The sequence below is a fragment of the Sphaerodactylus townsendi genome, linkage group LG05, assembly GCF_021028975.2.
Source record: "Sphaerodactylus townsendi isolate TG3544 linkage group LG05, MPM_Stown_v2.3, whole genome shotgun sequence".
NCBI classification, from domain to species: Eukaryota; Metazoa; Chordata; class Lepidosauria; order Squamata; family Sphaerodactylidae; genus Sphaerodactylus; species Sphaerodactylus townsendi.
The window spans coordinates 123,553,771-123,578,761 of record NC_059429.1 but is presented as its reverse complement, the minus strand read 5'-3'; the positions used below and the strand labels follow the sequence as shown (position 1 = coordinate 123,578,761).

At 44.4% G+C, this 24,991-nt stretch overlaps 1 protein-coding gene across 1 annotated transcript in view; it reads left to right on the top strand.

The window, feature by feature from the left end:
• CDH26 (cadherin 26) overlaps nucleotides 1–24,991 on the top strand; it is a 37,835-nt gene that overhangs the window by 2,845 nt on the left and 9,999 nt on the right. The window contains exons 2-10 of the mRNA XM_048497909.1: nucleotides 11,634–11,714; nucleotides 12,325–12,435; nucleotides 14,660–14,821; nucleotides 15,026–15,173; nucleotides 16,990–17,156; nucleotides 18,963–19,091; nucleotides 19,857–20,042; nucleotides 20,138–20,406; nucleotides 23,618–23,760. Of these exons, the coding sequence (XP_048353866.1) occupies nucleotides 11,634–11,714; nucleotides 12,325–12,435; nucleotides 14,660–14,821; nucleotides 15,026–15,173; nucleotides 16,990–17,156; nucleotides 18,963–19,091; nucleotides 19,857–20,042; nucleotides 20,138–20,406; nucleotides 23,618–23,760 (1,396 nt within the window). The remainder of the gene's footprint in view (nucleotides 1–11,633; nucleotides 11,715–12,324; nucleotides 12,436–14,659; nucleotides 14,822–15,025; nucleotides 15,174–16,989; nucleotides 17,157–18,962; nucleotides 19,092–19,856; nucleotides 20,043–20,137; nucleotides 20,407–23,617; nucleotides 23,761–24,991) is intronic.

Sequence of the window (24,991 nt, the reverse complement as noted above, 5' to 3'; positions counted from 1 at the left end):
CCAGGAATGTATCTCAATCACCCAGATAGCATCCCCCTGACGTAAGCCCCAGTGAATAAAATAGAATTTACTTCTGAGTATACCTACTTACGCTTGCTTTTCAGTTTACAAAACATTATTTGGCCCCAGAATATATAGTTATGTTGAGACTAGGAAGTTTTCTTTATCTCTATAACCAATGTACATGAGGTCGCAGTAAGAAATATAAGGTAGGGTTAATAACCCTACATGTTAAGAAAATTTGTCTTTAGGAGGAAAAAGATAAGAGATACTATGATGCAAGAACTGAACAGTTGGAAAACAGGTTAGATGCCCTTGCAGAATATATCAGACCTTTGCATCTACAAAACAAAAATGATCATGATAACCAAGGGGAAAAAACTAAATAAAACCTTTTCCTTATTTTGCTGATCCATTTGTTTGTAGTTTTCACAAATCTAATTATGCTCTTGGATAACTGTGAGAGAACCATGTTAGTAAAAGTAGTTTGCAGCGGAGTATATGACTGGAGATTAGAGATAGCAACAATAATATTGCAGTTCTTTTCACATTTAGAATATAGCATGCAAGATAACTAGAGATATACTAACAAATTAAACTGCGCATAGTGTAGTGTTCACAAAGGTAGTTCTTCCATTTTTTTCTGATTTTTTACCCCCTGAAAAGTACAAAGAGATCCTACTCTGCCTGTGAGCTGCTAACTCATTGGGAATGTAAAGCAGTGGCGTAGCGCCCAGGGGATGGGGGTGTGGCAGGGGCCCAGGGCACACACGTGCGCCGGGCGTAATTCCCTCTCACTACAGCTCTGGTGTAAAGCAAGATCTTAATTTGCTTGGCACTGAAATGTCTCTGATGTTGTTCAAACATGTCTACAGAAACTGTCATCTTTTCTGCAACTAATTTGACAACCGATGCCCCTTCCTTAAATGTTTCTCAAACCGTTAAGCCATTTAAATACATCAAGCTATTTAAAGACCATATTAGAGGGGGGGGGTGTTGTTGTTTGTTCTGTGTTTTTTAAAGCATTGTGGTTCCGTAAGGGTTGAATTCCAAGCAAAGTTTGGAGGGGCTTGTAATGGCCAGTCAGCCTCACTTTCAAGCCTAAAATGAGCAGGCATGCAAGGAAAAGGGGGATAACTTTTTGTCTGTGTTTGAGTGATTAAAATTGGCAAGACTTTGCAGCGTAAATGAAAACAGTTGCCAGGAAAAGCCTGTGCTTCTTTATTTTGAATGTTTACCGTATCAAAAGGAGATGGTTTAGTTTTCGAAAAAGGTGGCAGCAGGCAGACAGCAAAGAACTTTATTTTTGTTGTCTGTAGGTACAAGGATTGGTATTATTTATACATATGTATATCCTAATTTATTTCTTCGACTCAAGGCAGCTAACAACACAAGCTGCAAGGGCTCAAAACGTAAGATATATTTACCAGAGCTGCTAAGCCCCTGGTCGGGATAGGAGATTCCCTGCTCACAGTTTCCTTTGCCCATTGTGGGATATTTTTTAAATACAACTTCATATTCTTGCCGGAAGTTCTTACCAAAAGAGATAAAGGAGAGCTGTAGGGATCGCTAGAAACTCTTCTGTAGTTTTATTGTTGGAAATTCTATGATTTTACCATAGTTTCCAATGATTACTAGAGATGCCTTGTGTAATTTCTATTCTTTTACCAGAAGTAAAACTGCAGGACCCCCCATGATATGCCCACAATTCTCTCACTGGTTGCCAGACACTTCTGTCAACCCTACCATTAGCAAAATAAAAATAACATACAGGCAAAATCTGGTTGGTTCTTTCGCATGTGTGTACGGAATGATTTTACATTCCTGGGAAACAAAAATTACCTTCCTCAGAGAGCACTGTCATTACACTGTGAGTCTCTTAATGGGAGGAAGGAAGAGTGAACCTATCAGATTCCCCTCCATTGTACCCGGTGCAGACAAACCCTAATAATAAAAAGCATGCTGCACTATCTTACTTCTGGTAAAAGAATGGAAATTACAAAGGCATCTCTAGTAATCATCGGAAACTCTATGGTAAAATCATTACACAGCATTATACAGAGCCGGAACAGTACAGTATATACATTCTTACCTGAGCTCAACTGAATAATATGTAAACCAAACAGTCTCTCAGATTTTAAGACCAGGGGGGAAAAATCATAACATTCTCTCCATTTTGAAAAATAAATGTAAAATCTATAGCATTTGACTGAATGCATAAATAGAGCGCCGCTCCCTAGAATCTGTCTGCCACCCAGTTTCTCCTGTATTTGCATAGGAGTGTGTGGTGAACCAGGCTACAATGTCTGTGATTCTATAGTCTCGGCCCAGTAGCAAATGATCCAATTTATACTTGATATTCCTTCCAGACAATCTGGACAGCAGACGGCTATAGCTTCATTAGAAATCTGTTGATAAAAAGGACAATGGAAAAATGTGTCTGATTGTGTCAATTTCCTTTAAAGGACAGGCACAAAACCTCTTTTCATACAGAATTTTCTTAAACCTTCCCTCCAAAATAGAAGAAGGCAAGGAATTACTTCTAGCAAGGGTAAACACATTCCTCATGCTACTGACTTTCAGAAAATACAGATACGCTGCCAGGGCAACCTTGCATCAAGTTATCCAGAGATAAATGCCGGGTGAGATCTTTAAGTCTGTCTGTCCCTCTTTATCGCTGTATGTACTGACCTTTATGAACCAATGGGGTGATTCAGTATGATACATACAGTGAATCAGTGGTGGAATCCAAAAATTTTAGTAACAGGTTCCCATGGTGGTGGGATTCAAGCAGTGGCGTAGCGCCAATGGGACTGGGGGGGGGGGCACGACAGGGACGTGGCCGGGCATTCTGGGGGTAGGGCATTGACAATTTCTCTGTTACTGTAAAAAACTCTTACTGTAAAAAAAAGTTCCTAATTTCCAGCTGGTATCTTTCTGTCCATAATTTAAACTCATTATAGCAAGTCCTATCGTCTACTGCCAACAGAAACAATTACTTATCCTCTAATTAACTGCCTGTCAAATACGTAATACTTTCAAATACTTAATTTTGTTTCTAGAAATCAAAAGAAGGATACTTTCCTTAAACAAGGAACTTTACCATATTACTAAAACATGTTTTTAAAACAACCCAACAGGGAGAATTATCCTGTTTTCTACCTTCTATTTTTGGACCTAATGGATCTAATTTTTGGACCTACCTTCTACCTTCTATTATCCCGTTTTCTACCTTCTATTTTCTACCTTCTATTTTTGGACCTAATGGAATTTCTAACGGAAAAGCGGACCCAATTAGTAACCCCCTCTCGGCACACACAAATAATTAGTAACCCACTCTCGGGAACTGGTGAGAACCTGCTGGATCCCACCTCTGCAGTGAATGTATGAATATATTTAACCCTAAGCTCATTGGAGGAAGAGCAAGATTTAAAAATATGATATACCAATAAATAGATAGGTAAGGAGGGGGAAATTATCCAATGTGAGGGAATTTTCACTTTGTCCGAATTCCATTTTAGGAAGAATTCAGTAGCATCCTGTAACCTGAACTTACCTAGCAGTGAAGAAAATCTTTCAACTTCTGGGAATCATGACCAATTTGTTATGCATGTGTGCGTGTGATTTATTCCCAGCTACTGACTTTTGTGACACAGCGTTCCAGGAAAACGCCTCTGAAAGTTGCTAGTTATAAGTAATCCTTCACAGAAAGTTTTTCTTTCAAGGGGTTAAGTGGAAAGGAAGATCCAGTCTACAAAGTAAACATAAAGAGTTGGTTTAAGTCAGGTATGGCATGCATCAGTTAATGTGAATAGAACCACGTGTTTCCCAATTGTTAAACTTGCCTTCTCAGTAATCTCTAGGGTGGGGGCAGGGGTTCATCCATACATTAATAAAGGAAAATAAGGCCCAGTTATTCCTATTCTGCATCATCTTCCTGTTTTTCAAGTTCACTCTTTCAACAAATGCAAAAAACGGTCAAGTAGTCAGGGTAGCATTTAATCCCATCACTCTGAAATCAACATTTCTGTGGAATTGTTTACTCTTGGTATGTTTACTGGCTATTTCTGAATTCTCAAGTACAGATATAAAGAGGATCTTCATGAAAGAAGTTTTTCTGGTAAATGTTTGTACAAGTAAACTGTAAAGATTCTGCTTTTCCTTTTGTGTAGAAAGAACAGATGAAGCTGCCTCATACAGAATTAGGGAGGAGCCGATGTCATTAAGGGTCGGGTTTGGCTGGGTTGGTAATTCTCCAGAATCTGAAGTGGTGGGTCTTTCTAAGCCAGGGGTCTGCAACCTGTGGCTCTCCAGATGTTCATGGACTACAATTCCCATCAGCCCCTGCCAGAATGGCTAATTGGCCATGGGATTTGTAGTTCATGAACATCTGGAGAGCCGCATGTTGCAGACCCCTGTTCTAAGCCTTCCTATTTAATTTGCTTTAATTTGTGTTAGCTCTAGCAAATGGCCAATAATTGTGGACAATCTTCCTGTTGGCAAGGATAACAAAACGGGGTGGGGGGAAGAGGGGGGAGCCAGAATCAAATCACTATTACAGTTAGTTCCAAAGACTAAGGCCCCTTCCACACATGCAGAATAATGCACTTTCAATCCACTTTCACAATTGTTTGCAAGTGGATTTTGCTACGCACAGCTGCAAAGTACATTGAAAATGGATTGAAAGTGAATTATTCTGCATGTGCGGAAGGGGCCATACAGTTTCATACACTGAAAGACTTTGGTTTCTGGGCAACTTAAATGCATGCCTTCAGGTAAAGTGGTGGTCATCAAAAGAGAGGAATAAAAATTTTATTTAGCTTAGAAAACAGAGAGAAGTCTGTTACACACTGTTACACACTGTGTCCAGCAAGAAGGGAATGTTTGGTGGAGTATACATTGTCCGTGTCTCAGGGTGAGGAACCGATCAGTAAGTATTGTCGAAGGCTTTCATGGCTGGATTCAACCGGTTCCCGTGGGTTTTCCGGGGCTGTGTGGCCATGGTCTGGTGGATTTTGTTCCTAACATTTCACCTGCATCTGTGGCTGGCATCTTCAGAGGTGTATCACAGGGAAAAGTCAGACTTTTCCCTGTGATACACCTCTGTATCCACCAGACCATGGCCACGCAGCCTGGAAAACCCACCAGAACCGATCAGTAAGTGTTTGGGTGGAACTTGCTATATACCCCACCAAACATTCCCTTCTCACCGGACACAGTGTGTAACAAACTTCTCTCTGTAATACACCTCTGAAGATGCCATCCACAGATGCAGGCAAAAATGTAAGGACAAGATCTACCAGACCGCGGCCACACAGCCCAGAAAACCCACAGCAACCAGTCTATAAGGGGTCTTCAATCAATAATAAATTAAGATATTGTCTTTTCTTTGATCAAATTAGCAAGTGTATCCATCTCTGTAAATTCCATCACTTCACCAATCATTCTTCTATTGTAGGTAATGTCAAACTTTTTCATTTTTGAGTATACAGTAATCTCATTGCCGTAATCATAGATAAAAACAAAGTTCCATTACTCTTTTCTAGCTGTTTATCCATTAGTCTCAAAAGAAAACCCTCTGGTTTTGATCAGGGGCGTAACGAGGCAAACTGTAGCCCTGGGCAAAACCTGAGTTGGATGCCCCCCCCATGGGCGGCCACTCCACCACAACCAAATTTTTTTGCACCAGGACATTGGTGCCTGCAGGGGGTGCATTTTTAGACATATCAGCAGCAAAAGTTCAGCGTATCATCAGGGTGCCCCATCCACCATTCTTTGCTAAGGAGATGGAGGCTACCCTTTTTGAGGGTCCATAACTTTGGACCCTCTGAACCAAACTGCACCAAACTTGGGGGGTGCCATCACAACAGTCTCCAGATTATACCCTGGAATTTTGGTGCTGATACGTCCAAAAATGCACCTCTGCAGGAACATCCCAGAAATTTGCCCAAGAATCTTTGTTCTGCATTGAGTTTTCTGTATTGCTGTCCATGGGGGTTGCAGGCTGGGGGGGGGGCACATTACTGAAGGCAGTCTCAAAACTTTCATGGTCTCATCAGGAGGCTTCCCTAATGATACCCCCCCAGGTTTGGTGCAGTGTGGTTCAGGGGGGCCAAAGTTATGGACTCTCAAATCTGTAGCCCCCATCTCCTATTAGCTCCCACTGGAAACAATGGGGGCACCCCCTTTGGGAGTCCATAATTTTGGACTCCCCGAACCAAACCTCACCAAACTTGGGGAGTGGCATAAGGACAGTCTCCTGATGATACGCTGAAATTTTGGTGCTGCTATCCTAAAAACTGCGCCCCCTGCAGGCCAAAAATGGAAAACCACTAAAAATACCCAAAAACGAACCCTGCATTTTGATGTCCCCCCACAAGGTGGTGCCCTGGGCAGCTGCCCACCTTGCCCAATGGGCATTACGCCCCTGGTTTTGATTGTATATTGCACATTAGTCATTAGTACTTGAATTAGTGAGTGAATTTGTTTCCAAAAATCTTTTAGCTTTGCTACATGTCTACCATAAATGAAAAAATATTCCTTCCTGTTGTTCACATGTCCAGCATGCATTCAAAATACATTTTAACTAATTTCTATGCTGACATATGCAAATACATCATTTTATAGAAATTCTCAAGAGCTTAATGTGAATTTGAGACCTTTCAGCCACATATTTTCCCACTGTTCCATTTGTGTATTATGTCCAAATTTTTTATCCTATCATAGGTCCTTTCACTCATTCTTCCTCTGTATCAAATTTCAACAACTATTTATTCATCAAGGCTACTTCAAATGGGCAGCCCAATCCAAAGAAGGGGGCAATAGAGCTATGGCCAGAGATTTCGCTGCTGTACTGCCTCCAAAGAGGCAATTGGTGATGGGAGCCCCAGGATTGAAGGAGAAATCCCTTTCTCTTCTGGGAAAGTCCATGGAAGTTTATAACTTACACCAGCTTTTTGGTGGCATAAGTCTGCACCATTGGAGGAAGGCAATCTGTTGGGATTTGGCAAGTGTCCGTCACACAACTTAGTCAGGAAAGAGTTAACTGTTTGTATGTTTGTATGTTAAGTAGATACTGAGGTCATCGCTTAATGAGAAGGCCAGTTGATTAGCCATTGGTCAGCTTACTCCGACATTGCGAGGAGGAGGAGGAGGAGGAGGAGGAGGAGGAGGAGTTTGGATTTATATCCCCCCCCTTTCTCTCCTGCAGGAGACTCAAAGGGGCTTACAATCTCCTTGCCCTTCCCCCCTCACAACAAACACCCTGTGAGGTGGGTAGGGCTGAGAGAGCTCCGAGAAGCTGTGACTAGCCCAAGGTCACCCAGCTGGCATGTGTGGGAATGCACAGGCTAATCTGAATTCCCCAGATAAGCCTCCACAGCTCAGGCAGCAGAGCTGGGAATCAAACCCAGTTCCTCCAAATTAGATACATGAGCTCTTAACTTCCCACCCCACTGCTGCTCCTATGTAAGCCTTATAGCACGTCTGCTGGCTGGATGCAACTGATAGAAAGCATTTATCTTTTGTAACCTTTTTTCTATTATCATAGCTAGTAAGGTTTTTCTCTTTTATAATAGCAACTGAGACTCTGTTTTGTTTATTTTGAAGCTCTGCCCAATAAGCATGTATTTCCAATACAGTCCCAGTCCGAAACTCCTTTGGGAGCCAACTAAAGTTGGTAATGTCCCCAGAATGCCCCTCAACACTAGTGTGGACTCCTGCAGCGTAGAAGTGATGGCATGGGGGTTCCTCTGGGATCCAGAGCTGTGGAGCCGTGCGGCTCCCCTGCACCACTCTAAGTGCCCCTATGCCCAGGGACAGAGCGAGGGGGAAGTGCTCCTAGTGTGCACATGCGCCATGTGCCTCTCCAAGTCCCCAAAACGCCCCGCCCCGGAACACCTCTACAAGGGTGCCCGCCCAGTGCGTCACGCACCCCCTGTCCCCTTGGCACTACGCCTCTGCCTACGCCACTGTCCATGCCACTCTATATGGCACTTTTGCCAGTATAGAGGTCATGCTGAAGACAATGTGACTTCAGCCTAAATTGTAGTTCACTTAATCTTTCCGTAAACCCAATTCTGCGAGCGTTCACACTATTGGCTGGATTGTATACATAGCTCCAGGTGGTGGAAACGCTGTTGATCACTGAGGTCTTTGAGGAATAATGTTCCATGGGAGATAAAGGAAGTCTTGTCCAAGAAACTGTACTGAGCAATCAATTGCTAAACAGACTTCCTGGAGAAATGAGTGCACTGTGTTGCAATATAACCAGCAGGGTCATTTTGAAGCAGAAAGAGCACGTTACACCATACCTCGGAGATCAATGCTGTACCAAGGCAACAACTTAAACAAGCTTGCTGTGCACAACAGGTGACTACGCCTTAGGAATGATGTTTCTGTTACAAGCAGATGACTTCAGTAAATCTTTGGCATTGAGGTGGATTGGTGAGATATCAATAGTGGACATGAAAACATCTACTCACCCTTCTGTGCTTGCTAATAAATGTTTCCCAGGTTTCTATATGATAAAAGGATTGTCCTCTGGGTTAAAAAAAAGAAGAGAAAATAGTCTGGGATTTTTTTTTCCTGGTTGATAACTTGTTATAGGGTTACCAGCGAGCAGCAAACCCAGGGTGACAGGAATATGTTGGGGGGCACAGGGGCATAATGCCCTTTGGGCAAGGTGGGCAGCTGCCCAGGGCATCACCTTGTGGGGGACATCAAAATGCAGGGTTCGTTTTTGGGTATTTTTAGTGGTTTTCCATTTTTGGCCTTCAGGGGGTGCAGTTTTTTGGCTAGTGGCACCAAATTTTCAGCGTATCATCAGGAGACTGTCCTTATGCTACCCCCCAAGTTTGGTGAGGTTTGGTTCAAGGAGTCCAAAGTTATGGACTCCCAAACGAGGTGCCCCATCCCCCATTGTTTCCAATGGGAGCTAATAGGAGATGGGGGCTACAGTTTTGAGGGTCCATAACTTTGGCCCCCCTAAACCAAACTGCACCAAACCTGGGGGGTACCATCAGGACAGTTTCCAGATGATATCCGGAAATTTTGGTGCCGATACATCAAAAAATGCGCCCCCTGCAGGAACATCCCAGAAATTTGCCCAAGAATCTTTGTTCTGCATTGAGTTTTCTGTATTGCTGTCCATGGGGGTTGCAGGCTGGGGGGGGGGGGACATTTCTGAAGGCACAGTCTCAAAACTTTCAGGGTCTCATCAGGAGACTGCCCTGATGATACCCCTCAAGTTTGGTGCAGTTTGGTTCAGGGGGGCCAAAGTTATGGACCCTCAAAACTGTAGCCCCCATCTCCCATTAGCTCCCATTGGAAACAATGGGGGATAGGGGCACCCCCTTTGGGAGTCCATAACTTTGGACTCCCTGAACCAAACCTCACCAAACTTGGGGAGTAGCATAAGGACAGTCTCCTGATGATATGCTGAAATTTTGGTGCTGATGTGTCTAAAGATGCACCCCCTGCAGGCACCAATGTCCTGGTGCAAAAAAAATTTGGTCGTGGTGGAGTGGCCGCCCATGGTGGGGGGGCATCCAACTCAGGTTTTGCCCAGGGCTACAGTTTGTCCAGGGCTGCCTCGTTACACCCCTGGGGGGCGGAGGTGCTGTCAAGCTAAAACGTGGAGTTTCAGGTGATTCCTAGAGTGGACTGACATCACTTCCAGGTTTTTCTGGAAATGACATCACACAAATATACCCAGTGTGGATTTTCTCCCCTCCCACCAGCCACTACAGCAGCAGCAGGAAACAGGGGCTAGGATGGGGAACACTGTGCTTTTGGAGGGAACTTGGTAAAGCTTAGCTTTCTTTGAGGTACAAGAAGTGCTGGGCCTACACCTGAAGAAACTTCTGGATTTTTCTTCAATTATCAAACTTTCAATGTAGAGTCCTCCACACAGTATAAATATCTGTTGTTCTGAAGGAACAACTGGGCATCATCCTCCTCCTTTGTAGACTATATTTATGCTTTGTCTCTACTCTCAGGTTAACCCAGTATGTTTCTGACGGAAGTATGTACTGTATTGCAAAGGTGAAGGTAGTCCTCTGTGCAAGCACTGTGAATTAACTGACCCATGGGGTGACATCACATCACAGCGTTTACTAAGCAGACTACATCTACAGGGTGGTTTGCCATTGCCTTCCCCAGTCATCTGCATTCTCAATAAATGAGACAGAATCCAGGAGCTTCCAGCCCAGATCAAGTGAAGTAATTAGATATGCACAGCAAACTTAAGCGGCAGATTCCTACAGATAATGGATACCTTACCACAAGCAAACTTGCCCATGTTCCCAAAAGGCCATCGAATTGGTTGAACACATTCTCCTCAACTGTGACTTCTATTGCTCATTTAGAAGTTTATACATTGACCCTCACATCTGGAACTATCCTTTCTCTTCAAACATGGCCAAGATCTACTTCCTGCTCTGGGACTGATTCCCTCAGAGGACTCTGGACGTCACAAAATTCCTGGTATTGGCCCAACAGACCCTATCTAGTATCTGCTGAACTAAGCTCAACTACTACTAGCCTGTTTTTACCTTCACTTCACACTTTTATTGTAAATTTTATCTTTTTTTGTCTATGCCAATAAAAGGTATTGATTGAATTAGATATGCAGGCTATTGGAGAGCACAGTGCTAGCTTTCAAAATAGGATCATGGGTAATTATAGCACGGTGTATTTGATTTTAATGCTTATTTGCTTTGTTGTTATTTAAAAAGCCCATATCACTTCCATGAAGATGTCTCATCCCTAACCATGGTTAAGAAATTGGGACTGTGTTGTAGGCACCTTCTCTCTGATACGTGGATTGCCTTCTGTCATTGAAATCATGGTGGCAGCTGCTGCAGCTGCATTGGCACTGGGTATAGTTAATACTGTGGTCCGAGATTACCCTCTTTGGGCCCAGTGAATGATCTGGGGAACGTCTGAGGCTGGTTAATCTTAAACCAGCATTGTCTTTTTCTCATTTCTTTGGAAGGGAGGCCACTTGGAATCTAAGATAAAAACAAACATAAATTAATTAAAAAATGCTTTATTACCAGAGCTTGAAATCAGGGTTTCAAGTCTATAATTGGCATTTTCAAACTGTACTGATAAGACTATCTTGTTAGTGTTAACGGACTTAAGACTACATGATGGTTGAAGTATAATTGTGAGGAGAGATGGTCCTTGTTTCCTATCTTTCTTTTCTTTTTGCTGTCAAGTCACAGCTGACTTATGAGAACCCCATAGGGCTTTCAAGGGTAAAGGCAATGGGCATATGAAAAGCTTAATAATAATAATAATGAGGAGGAGGAGGAGGAGGAGGAGGAGTTTGGATTTATATCCCCCCCTTCTCTCCTTGCCCTTCCCCCCTCACAACAAACACCCTGTGAGGTGGGTGGGGCTGAGAGAGCTCCGAGAAGCTGTGACTAGCCCAAGGTCACCCAGCTGGCATGTGTGGGAGTGTACAGGCTAATCTGAATTCCCCAGATAAGCCTCCACAGCTCAGGCGGCAGAGCGGAGAATCAAACCCGGTTCCTTCAGATTAGATACACGAGCTCTTAACCTCCTACGCCACTGCTGCTCCTAAAACACTGTCCTCTTCACACTAGCTCTTTCCCATTTATTTCCAGATTCTCATTTTTGACAACTTCTGCCATGGACTAGGAGATAACGACAGCCTAAGACAGACCAGCAGCAAGAGAAGCAGACAGGTGAGAAGAACTTCTTTAAAAAATTAAACTAAGATTATTTAGAAATCTCAAGAGTTTTGTGATTCTAGATTGTGGGTGGGTCGGAATCCCATTATTGGTTATATTTGACAATAATGCTGAGTTTGAACAGTTTTTATTCCTGAGTTCACTATGGATAAGTTATTGATGCATCACTAATGGCAACATCAAATTGGGAGTTTGTCAAACAGCTTTCAGTGGTCTATTTTCCTTTGGAGAACTTCTAATAATAGGCTTGTAAGGTCTCTGCATACAAACTTTGAGAGATTGCTGGGGAAGGGGGCTTATCTTCCCTGGAAGTGACATCACTTCCAGACAGCGCTCTAGAAATCTTTCCAAATCTCTATGGTTGAGCCCACGGACATTGGGAAGATTCCTAGAGTGCAACCAAGAAGTCACATTACTTCCAGGTCAAATGCCATTCCCCCCTCCCTTTGCTCCTGCTGCGAAGAGCAGCAGCAGCAAGAATGCAAGCACCACGGCAGGAGGACCACTGCGGGAAACAGGCCTTAATAAGCCTACTGTGAAAGGGTCAATATACAGAGAGACATTCTACTCCTGTTTTATATTATATTAATCTTTATATTCTTAGAATCTGTTGGACAGTCTTCGTCCTTTGCGGCGCACAAAAAGAAGATGGATTATTGCCACCCTGGAAATTGAGGAGGAAGACAAAGGCCCATTTCCCAAATTAATCGGAGAGGTTATTTGTTTGTTTTTTTAATCGGTATTTAAAAATTTTCGGACAGGTGCTTTATATAACACATGGACATAGAGTTCCCAGTGATTCCTACCCTCTGCCACTTCCACATTTTCTGTAGAAGTGACATAATAGTGTAGTGGTGGCGAACCTTTGGCACTCCAGATGTTATGGACTACAATTCCCATCAGCCCCTGCCAGCATTGGCCATGCCATTGGCAGGGGCTGATGGGAATTGTAGTCCATAACATCTGGAGTGCCAAAGGTTCGCCACCACGGGTGCATGCAATGTAACCAGTTTTTTCCAATTTTCTTCCTGGGAGCAGGGGATTTCCTGCTCCAACTTGGGGACTGGCAAGCCAGAATGAGAGCCCAGATTCTGCACTAGCATTACACACTTTGCCAATTTGGAAGTTTAAACCTGAAAGCCAGGGTGGGAACTCTTTCCCGGCTCAAGATTGGTTTCACACAGGAATGATCCCCTTTTGATAGCCTCACGGCTACTGAAGCTTCTGGAGATCTGCTGTTCCTGTGATTCCACCATGGTGGTCAAAGACCAATGGTGATAGCTTTAAAAAGGGCTTGGACAGGTTTATGGAGGAGAAGTCGATCTATGGCTACCAATCTTGATCCTCCTTGATCTGAGATTGCAAATACCTTAGCAGACCAGGTGCTCAGGAGCAGCAGCAGCAGAAGGCCATTGCTTTCACCTCCTGCATGTGAGCTCCCAAGGACACCTGGTGGGCCACTGCGAGTAGCAGAGAGCTGGACTGGATGGACTCTGGTCTGATCCAGCAGGCTAGTTCTTATGTTCTTATGAAATAGCCCCTTAGACAAATAATAGCCTTCCCTGTTTCCATCCTGGCTGTGCATGCTGTTCAACCCTCCCTGTGGTGTTCATTGAGCTCAGTACAGATGGACCTCTAGGAGGCCTGCACACTTGCTAACTTATATGCTTTCCCCAGTCACATAGCCCAGCTTAGCATAAATTGGAACTACTAAGCTAGAACTCAGTCTCTGGCCCAAATAGTTTCCAGAAAGAGCTATGCGATAAGGCAGTGATGGCGAACCTTTTTGAGACCAAGGGCCCAAATTGCAACCCAAACCCCACTTATTTATCGCAAAGTGCCAACACAGCAATTTAACCTGAGGTTTTAGTTTAGAAAAAAACGATTGGCTCCCTCTTCCTCCGCCCCAGCCATTCGAGCAGGGGCCAGCCTTCTCTAGCCTCCAGCAAGCCCCACGCGCACCACTCTGTGCCTCTCTAGTATCTCTGCCGCCTCTGTGCCCCCCCCCCCTCTCAGGCAGCAGCCACCCGGAGCACAGGCACCAGGCCTGCCAGCCGAGTCCTTCTCGGCTCACCGTGGTGCACGCATGTTGTGCTCAGTGACCCAGGTCAGTCTATATGTTTGGGGGGGGGGGGTGATTTTCCGCCCCCCACATGATGAACTGTGTGTGTGCGTGCCCACAGAGAGGGCTCCGAGTGCCACCTCTGGCATCCGTGCCATAGGTTCCCCATCACTGTGATAAGGGGATTACGCAGTGGTGGGATTCAAATAATTTAACAACTGGTTATTTACATGCACCATTTTAACAACCGGTTCTACCGAAGTGGTGTGAACGTTTTAACAACCGGTTCTGCTGAATCCCACCACTGGACTACAGGTCTGTCCCTAAAGTCCAAGAGATTTGGTTCAGAGAGGTCTCTTTCTTGCTTCTTGCTTTGATGATTGGCTTGGTTGATTGGAGCATGATGCAGAAAGCTACAAGAGACATTTCAGCCATATTTACATGCCTGTTTACAGTCCCCTTCTCTTCTGTGAGTGTCATTGCAATGTTGGCTTAGCTGCTAGGACAATGTTTTTGCCTCCAATGAATTGTTGGCGCTTTCCTTTAAACGTTGTGAAAGGAAATTAGTGGTCAGAGAGGCGGAATAGGATTGGGTAACCCAGGTTCCAATCCTTACTCTACCATGGAAGCTTGTTCCATGGTACTACCCCTGCATAAGGTGAACTCTAGATGACAATCCTTATGTTGAATTTGAATCTGTGTACAATACACTCTGCTGCTTTTTTTAAAAAAAGCGAATTAATTGGGATCTACTGGATCCTAATATCAGATTAGTAAACTGTCTGGGTTTTTTAATAAGCATATAAGGATTCAAGAGTGATCTTACTGGAACCTTACCGAGATAAGCGCTTGTCCAGCTGTCTTCTTCTTTTTGTAGCTCTTCAATAACAAATCACATGATATGACCATCAGATACTTAATCAGCGGTCCGGGTGTCGATGAGTATCCAGAGGTTGGATTGTTTTCTCTTGGGGATGATTCCAGGGGACTCGTTTATGTGCATCGTTCCATTGATCGAGAGACCAACCCTTCTTTCTTGGTAATTATCACTGCTGAAAGTGGTTGAGCGGTTCACCTTCCCCCACTCCAATCATTTCCCCAGTAGTCAATATCTTTATCTCTCCGCTTTTATTTAATAACGTTTAGGTGTCATGCATGACACCTAACACAATCTTTTCCAGAATGAATCTGGTTCTCCTGGTTGTTGCCTATCTTGGTTTGTATGTCATTCTCTATACTTCAGGTACGTTTTGACGTTGCAAGTACATCTACTGGGGAGATAGTGGACAGATCTCTACTCTTCTTGGTTAACATTAAAGACATAAATGATAACGCCCCAAAGTTCACCAAGAAGGAATATAACGTCACTGTGAAAGAAAATCACCAGAGAGGTGAGTATCGTCAAGACTCTGGTGTCACAAAAAGCTGTAATGAAACCACAGCTGGGCACAAGCACAGCTTGTTTACTCTGCCAGAGGGCTCCAAACTTCTTTCCCTTCCTCTCAAATGTGGAGCCACTTTCAGGATTCCTGTCGATGAGAGGCGAAAGGTGGCTTGAATTGTCTTTAATATTTGCTGGGGGGGGGGGGCAAATATAGAAGAAGAAGGAGTTTGGATTTATATCCCCCCTTTCTCTCCTGCAGGAGACTCAAAGGGGTTTTACAATCTCCTTGCCCTTCCCCCCTCACAAAAAACACCCTGTGAGGTAGGTGGGGCTGAGAGAGCTCCGAGAAGCTGTGACTAGCCCAAGGTCACCCAGCTGGCGTGTGTGGGAGTGTACAGGCTAATCTGAATTCCCGAGATAAGCATCACACAGTTCAGGCGGCAGAGCGGGGAATCAAACCCGGTTCCTCCAGATTAGATACACGAGCTCTTAACCTCCTACGCCACTGCTGCTCCCAAAGAATCGATGGATGAAAGAGGCACTCCTACAAGGAAGCTATCAGATTTGAGAAAGAGAGAGAAAGGCCCTTTCCACACAGGCCAATAAATACGGTTAAGTGCGCAATAAAACCTGGGTTGGGGGGGGACTTCAAATGGATCCTACTCCTAATGCGAGTCCACTCCACGTTTCCCCCTCAACCCGGGTTTTTCAAGAATTGCACTATCTGCGATTCTTTTGTTTTAACGCGCCTTGCAGCTGAGCAAAGGGCCGGGCAAAAGGCGCAGTATGAAGCTGCATTTTCCCTTGTTTCTTTACCTCCCAGCTTGCATCTGCGAAGGCAGGCAGGCATCTCTAGTGTCAGCAAGGCTCTTGGGGTGCATCTGTGCCTGCCTGCGTAGCTGCATACCAGTGGGAGGTAGGTGCAAAAAACCCCGACGTGCCTCCATGCGAAGGGGGTCGGTGGCCCGCGTTAGCTCCAGGGCTGCCTGTATGGAGCCATACGAAAGGCCCAGGGCTGCACTGGGCTCATGTACGCCAACTGCACCCCTCGTTTATTGGCCCGTGTGGAAAGGGCCCGAGAGAGAGAGAGATCTTTTTTTGCCTCTTTTTTCAGTCACTTCCAAACTAGTATTCTTCTGTAGACCCCCACCCCCTACAGATGACTAGAAATACTATTCAGCCCAATCAGCCTGTCATCATGGTGAGGTTAAAGTGTTGAAAGTACCTAACAGTCTGGAAAAAGAAACAGCAAGATAGAGGGGACAGACAAATCTCCCTGGGGAGGCAGTTCCGAAATGTTGGTGTCAAGATTGTGAAGCCAACCCAAGAAAGGACTTTCTCATTCATGGCTCCAAAATTTTGGAACTCCCTCCTCAGGGAGCTCCACCCATCTCCTTCTATAGGTGTCTTCTGCCAGTTTTGTTTGGCATGACCTCAATAACTATTATCGGACCTCTTCCATGTTTTTGGTGTTACGTTTTTGGTTTTTACGTATCATTTTTATTGAGTTTTATATTTTTGACATGTTCTTTTACTGTTGTAATGTGTTCACCATCTTGGAGCCCCTATTTCAGTGGTTCTCAACCTGTGGGTCATGACCCCTTTGGGGGTCGACCGACCCTTTCACAGGGGTTGCCTAAGACTCTCTGCATCAGTGTTCTCCATCTGCAAAATGGATAAATGTTAGGGTTGAGGGTCACCACAACATGAGGAACTGTATTCAAGGGTCACGGCATTAGGAAGGTTGAGACCCACTGCTCTATTTGAATTCCTCCACTGTAGCTGCACACTTGATATAAACACTTCTGTCTTCCCAATCTTAGATGAGCCAGTTTTCCATGTCACAGCCTCAGACAACGATGAAGGCGGTACTGCCAATTCTCGAGTGGCGTATTCCCTTGTTTCGCAGACCCCGCGCCTGAAAGAGCCTGTCTTCACAGTTGAACCATTTACAGGTCTGATTCGCATTTCAGGATGTCCACGTTATGAGGTACATTTCCTGCTGTTTCCATAGTAACGTGTATGGCGTATAGAACGTTCTACATAAGGGTACTTCACATCTATTCTTTCCTGAGACACGTTTCACACAGTGTGTCTGTTGAAATTGCCAGCTTCCAGGCAGGGCCTGGAGACCTTGTGGAATTACAAGTGAACTCCAGACTGCAGAGATCACTGGAGAAAATTATTGCTAGGGAGTCCTCACTTTTGGGCAATGTTCCTTGAAAAAATAATGTGATATGATACAGCAGAGAGACTATTAGACTTGGACTAGGGAAAAATAGTTCAGCTGGAAAGTTCACTGGACGTTTTTTAATCATTGTCAAGTACAGTTTGCAGGGTTGCTGTGAGAATAAAATGGGAATGGGTTATGAAGCAGCGTGGCATAGTGGCTAAGAGCAGCAGTGGCGTGGTGGCTAAGAGCAGTGGCTAAGAGCAGGTGCACTCTGATCTGGAGGAACCGGGTTTGATTCCCCGCTCTGCCGCTTGAGAAGTTGGAGGTTTATCTGGGGTATTCAGATTAGCCTGTGCACTCCCACACACGCCAGCTGGGTGACCTTGGGCTAGTCACAGCTTCTCGGAGCTCTCTCAGCCCCACCTACCTCACAGGGTGTTTGTTGTGAGGGGGGAAGGGCAAGGAGATTGTAAGCCCCTTTGAGTCTTCTGCAGGAAAGGGGGGATATAAATCCAAACTCTTCTTCTTCTTCTTATAGGCTAGCCTAAATTTACAGGTAGGTGGTTGGAACACACATGCTCCAACAAGTTGGCTGAAACTATACCGGTTTGAGTCTGGTCAGTGCTTGGATGGGAGAGGTCCTGGGAACACTACCGTGTTTCCCCCCAAATAAGACAGGGTCTTATATTAATTTTTTGCTCCAAAAGATGCATCAGGACTTATTTTCAGGGGATGTCTTATTTTTCCCCCCCTGATTTTGCACCCTCCACGTTACCAGATCAGCTGCGCTGGGGCTTATTTTTGGAGTAGGGCTTATATTTCAAGCATCCTCCAAAAATCCCAAAAAATCATGCTAGGGCTTATTTTCAGGGTAGGGATTATTTTTGGGGAAACAGGGTATGAGCACCATAGCTCATGATGGGAGGGAGAAAATGAAAGGAAGGAAATGTTCCATTGCCATGAAATCACTTCTCTTTTTCTTGCTGAGTTTGCAAAGTGACTTGGAGGTTACACACCTATTGCTCAGAACTGCCTTTACCTTGGATAGTTAGTTGGAAGTGTTACAGAAAAAGATTAGGTTAATTGCTTCTTAAGAGTTGTTGATTTATTTCATTCAATTTATAAGATGCCCTTCCACATATGAACTCAGGGTGTGATTATGATTGGCCTTCTTATCTTGCTATGTCAGACGATCTCACATGTACCTGCTGATGACTATTTGCATTTACATTGCCTATCTCTTATTAAGTGGTAACCAGATAGCTAGAAATAGTCACATGATTATGATAAATCAAAAGATTGACATTTTTCTGCAAGGAAGCATTCTTGTGATGAGAAAATCAGATTTCCTTGAAATCAGATGACCCTGCATGAAAGATGACCCCTCTCCAACATTATACACACCAAGTTTTTGTAAATTACTGGAAATAACTACCGGTAATTAGTATGCAAAATTAAGATGACCCCCTCTCCTTTTTTTGCTGGCAAAAAAGAAAAAAACATACCTTTTCTCAGTAAAATACTGTATTTCTTTGCTAAGCTGATTCAGGGAGAAGTGTGAATTTTAATTCCCAGCCTAAATGTGCATAAAAATATTGTTTTATGACTTTTCACGCATTGAAGGGTCCCAGGGCTTTCAAACTTCTGATCAAGGCGACAGATCATGGAATTCCACCACTGTCATCAACAGCAACAATTAATATCGCTATAGAAGATTCGAACACCCACCTGCCTGAATTTACGAAAGAAAATGTAAGAGTGTGGTGGTGGGGAAATATTGCAATGGGGAATGTTAGTAGTACAGAGTTCAATTTGGAACCAGTCATGACATGTGATGCGTTAGAAACACAGAGTTGGAAGGGACCCCTCCCACCTTCTGATTGGGATATAAGGTCTGAGAGATCGCCATTCCTAGTCTATCTGATTATGTAAGCTTTTACTCTGGAAATATTACTTACTTACTTACTTACTTACTTACTTACTTACTTACTTACTTACTTACTTACTTACTTACTTACTTACTTACTTACTTACTTACTTACTTACTTACTTACTTACTTACTTACTTACTTATTTGTCTTGATAGACCGCCCAACCCCCGAAGGGCTCTGGGCGATGTACAATGAGACATAGAACATGCTTTGGAAGTCTTGTTAATCTTTGACCCCTTCTACACTTGCAAAATAATGCACTTTCAACCCACTTCCACAATTGTTTGAAAGTGGATTTTGCTATTCCGCACAGTAAAATCGAGTGCAAAGTGCATTGAAAGTGCATAATTCTGCATGTGTGGAAGGGACCTTTAAGATGCTACCAGACTTGAATCATCATCTTCTACTGCAAACCAACATGGCTATGTGTCTGCAACCCTGTTTCAGGTGGTTCTGGTGCATTCAAAATAGTTATGTTTCAAAATGGGTTCCATTCCTTGGTTACACTCAAGTACGGCAGAAAGTGACGTGGAATGCTGAGAACTTTCATGCATATAGATTCCCTTTTCTGTGCTTTCCTATCCAGTATCGGCTGAACATCACAGAAAACCAAATGGGAGGAGATATCCTACGCCTCAGCGTGGAAGATAAAGACACTCGCAACACCCCTGCCTGGAGAGCAAAATATAAGATAGTGAAAGGAAATGAAACAGGGAACTTTATCATTAAGACAGATCCAGACTCCAATGAAGGGGTTTTAAGCATCATAAAGGTATGATAAGCTTGACAAAATCTTAGAAATTTAATGTGGCAACCAGTGGTGTACCTAGAAATTCCTAATGATTTCATGGTCATTGCTATTTCCAGCCTTTGGTTTATGATGGCACTTCTGGGAAGAGCCTCATCATCTCTGTGGAGAATGAAGAACCCTTCTTTTCATGTGACAGAGGACAAATGCGGAGCCTTCGTGAACCCCCCAAGTCCACAGCTGTGGATATTACAGTCCTAGACACAAACGATGCCCCTCAGTTCCATCCTCCTGTCCTTGTTCTTCAGCGAGAGGAAGGGGTGAAGAGTGGGACCCATCTTGGGCAGTACACCGCTCAGGATCCAGACAGAGTCCCAAATGCAATAAGGTGGGCAACTCTCAACTTCTGCATAATGTACCCCAATTATTAAGCTCTGCTGAAGAGGCTTACTTAAAGTTCTGCACCTCCAGTCGGCCTGCTGTCCAGGCATCCATAATATAGCCCTTTCTGTGGTGGCCCCCAGAGCAAGGAATTCAGGGAAGCTCATCAAACTGCATTTGTATTTTTAATCAAATACTGAGAACATCTCCTTTTCCTTGAGTATATCGGACAATTGAAACAATCCACCTAGGTCTCCCTGACAACCCCTTGACTGGTATGATGCTGTGGACCAGATCTTTCTGCTGGTGAGCTTGTGATTTAAACCTTTTACTCCATGACCCTGATTTCGATATCTACCCTGCCCTCTGTACACAGGGAACATTTCGGGATTGCAAAAGTGGGTGGGGGGGAGCAGTACTTGAAATGCTGCAAGAAATCAGGGTAGCAGCAGCCAGCAGTTGCGAAGGGGAAGCAGAGGTTGAAACCAGCTACAGATTGCTTTCCCTGTAGGCCTGTTTCTCTCTGCAGTGTTGTTGCACTGGTGAAGAAGGAGCAGAAAAATGGAGGAACTCCCAGAAGCCTGGGAGGCTGGGCGGGCGGGCAGGCAGGCGGGAATTAAGAGTGGGTGATCAGCAGGGAGGGCGTAGAGATGGAAGAAGTAAGCAGGAAGGTTAGGTGGGAGGGGAAACAATGGGGAAGAAAAAAGAAAGGATGAGGAAACAGAGCAGAGGGAGGGAAGCAGAGGCCACTCAAGGGAGAAACGAAATGGGATTTCCCTCCTCTCATGTTGTCTTGCAGCAGAGGTGGGATCCAGCAGGTTCTCACCAGTTCCCGAGAGTGGGTTACTAATTATTTGTGTGTGCCGAGAGGGGGTTACTAATTGGGTCCACTTTTCCACCTCCACGCCCTCGCCTCCCCGAGAGGCATACTGCCTTTGAACGTGAAGGTTCCATTTAGCAATTGTGACTAATAATGTCACTCCCTGAACTGGGTTAATCCCTTTCAGGTACTGCAATTCATTGATTCTCAGCCTTTCGTACCTTTTATCTCACCAGTCTCTATCAAAGAACCTGTGTGCTTCACCATTGCTGTGTTCAGATTTGTGAGTTGGGGCATTTTCTATAATGTGATGATGATTTAGAAATGACCTGGTGCAAAACATTTTTGGGGGGTGGCTGGGGGGGGGGCACCCAACTCAGGTTTTGCCCAGGGCTCAGGTTTGCCTAGGTACTCCTCTGCCCCCTTTGCTGAGGGGGGCTGGCGAGGGAACCTGTTACTAAAATTTTTGGATCCTACCACTGCCTTGCAGGTCAGCATGCGCTGCCATATAACAAGGGTGTCCAACTCTGGCACTTCAGATGTTCATGGACTACAATCCATGGACTTCATGAAGATCTGAAGGTTGAAGCACCAGAGTTGGACACCCCTGCCACATAAGCTTAGGAGAGGGTGAAGATGAGATCTAGAGTAAGATTTGTGTATGTTCTTTCTCCTCAGAGTATCTCAAATTTTTATGAGGAGACTTTTCCATCTCACACAGTTAAGTCCAAAACAGGGGGAAAAAAAAAAAAAGAAAGAGGCATTTTATCAGATTATTTTGCAGGCAGTGCAAAAGGGTTTCCAGGACATCCAAATGGATTGTAAAATAGTCAACATGTTCAAAAGTGTGCCATTCAAGTCCCTTGAAACTCATTCCATGTGTACGAAGTATTTCAAAGCCAGAGAAAAGTACTGGGATTATATAATGTCCTTTCTGTGCCCATCACCCAACATGTATCTCTCTTCCTCCCATTGCTTTGAACTTGAGAGTGTGCCAAAAGTCATTATTGTGAGATTCCCCATTCTCATTCCCCAGTCCTCATTCCAGAGACTTTTTTTTTTTTTCATTTTTCCTGTGCTCTCTGAAATGAAATTTTCATCCATTCCCTCCTCCTACACTCCTCCTGTCTCACAGGACCCAGGTGAGCCAGTATATCTGGAGAGTGCTTGGGGCCAAGATGGCTGCCATGTTCTTCTGTATCTTTAAAGAAGACTCAAGAAGTCATTTCTCTGCTGGGCTGGTGCTGCAGAGAGAAGCAGCCTAGAGACAAACACAGAGCTAAGGGATCTCTCTCTCCCATGCTCGGCTGCTGCTGCCAGTGCTTGGAGATTCTCTGGAAAGGACCATGTGACGAGACCTCCTTGATGCACAGCAAACCACCACTGTGTGGGTAACAGTGCAAGATGAAAGAAAGCTCTTTGCTTATCCTTCCAGACAACAGCCCTGGGCAAGACAGAGGCTCCAAACTTGCACGTCTCCCAACTGACCACAAGCCATAGGAGCAGACTTGGAGCAAACTGACTGCCCTTCAGCTTCCTCGAATCCCCTGCTTAGCTTCAGTTGTGTCGAAACCACCATTCCTAGCTCTAGTGCCTGTAAGACGGAGCTGTTCCGCCGGGCCTTTGGAGGAACCAGCCGCCAATAGTGCCCCTCCCCTGGCCCTTAACATCTGGGCCACCAAACATCTAATGAGACTCGCCACGCCTCCCTCTACCGTGGGGAGGGAGGGATTTTATATTATTAGAATGCTGGACGCCACTTATATCTTGATCTTAACTTTAAATTTAAACCTTGAGTTTTATATTCGGTAAATGCATTGGGAATTTTATCGCTGCTTTTAAATGTTTATTTATTTATATTGTGTTTTAATTGTTGTACACCGCCCAGAGCCCTTCAGGGATGGGGCGGTATAAAAATCAAATCAAATAAAAAATAAAAATAAAAATAGTGCAGACCTGGGCATTATACAGCCCGCAGGCCACATCCAGCCCGCCGGATGACCCTGACTGGCTCCCCTGGGGCATGGGGGGGAGCGAGATGCCCCTTTGAAAGTCTCCAAGAGAAGCCGGTTGCGCTTGGCTGCTTGGCTTCTGCAAGGCTTTAAGCGCCTGCCACCTGCCTTTTGGCCCGGCCCTCCACAATATTTTCTGTTTCTTGTGCGGCCCCATGGAAAAAATAATTGCTCACCCCTGCTCTAGTGAGTAGGCAGGAGTTGGATGTGAAAGAAGGGTTAGAGCCTGTTGATTGGTAAATAAATACATGGTCAGGGCTCTTGATCTTTGTACAAAAAAAACCCATTTCCTGCTTCCTGTCTGAAATTTGATTCTCGGGGTGGTGAAGGGTTGAAGAGCAAGCCCTGTCAATTTTATATGGCTTTAATTTTTTTTTTCTTTTAAGATATAAAGTAGCATTTGACCCAGCAGGCTGGGTGGCTGTTGAAGAACAATCTGGGATTTTAACAACGGTGGAAATATTGGACCGAGAATCGCCCTATGTGAACAACAGTGTATATACCATCCTCCTCTATGCCATAGATGATGGTAAGACTCAGTTTCAACCAGGTGAATAGGATAGTTTACTAATCAATTATCAAATGAAGATGAAACTATCAGCAGAGTATAAAGCGGAGTCACTTTGGTAAGATGAGAATGTTTAGTCTTCTTGAATTTACTGCAACCTTTTAGCACTCAAGATGTTCTTTCCATAGGAAGGTTTTTACTTTAGCAGTTGCAAGGTTACACAAGTCTATCTATACAAGACTATTAAGCTATACAGAACTCTTCAGCAATAACAAAGTTCAAGATACACAGAACTTAACTCAGACTCAATTCTATCTCAACTCAGCATAGAACACACATCAGGGATACTTTCCCCCGCCCACGCAACAGCCTCTCATTGGTCTAGAATCTCAGTTGAATTCACCAATCATGTTAAAGGTTAATGTTTGCTACCTTTTGCCCCTAGACTGACTGTCTCCGTCCTTAGGTTCACAAACTCCTGCTAACTCAGAAGATGACCTCTTTGTGAACTTTTCCTCTTTTTTTATATATCATGACAGAAACTCAGGCTGATTCCGCATGTGCCAAAAACAGCGGTGTGAAAACGGTGTGAAAACAGTATAAACCCTTTTACACTGTTTTAAACCCTTTTCACACTGTTTTCACACTGCTGTTTTTGGCCCATGCGGAATCAGCCTCGGTTACATTATCAAACATGCTTTATTGACTTGTACAACCTGTAGCACCTGAGCCAAATGCTCTTTACCAACCGTGTGTGACAAACCAACTGGGAACTGATATATGATATATCTCTGGGGTTGTTGCTACCTGAATGGGATGGCAAAAACATGATATGTGATGGGTGGACCACAGTCAGCATGGTAGGCAATGGGGCTGTTCTGGTCTGCTGCAGATCATACCCAGTACCTTCACGAAGCAATATCTTCCCTACGGTTGTTTAGTATGAAGCCCCATGATAGCTATTTAATAATTCACAGCGCATTATGCTATAAAAAGCAAGACATTCTCTAATACAGTGGTGGCGAACCTATGGCACGGGTGCCAGAGGTGGCACTCAGAGCCCTTTCTGTGGGCACGCGTGCAGGGTTCATCATGGGGGGGCGAAAAATCACCCCCCCCACACACACACACACACGACTAGGCTGGCCTGGGCACGATCCTTTACCTGGGAGTAAGCTTGGTTGCTGGCAATGGGGCTTGCTTCTGAGTAAACCCTCCTAGGGTCGTGATTCACCCATTCGAAGTGTTGCAC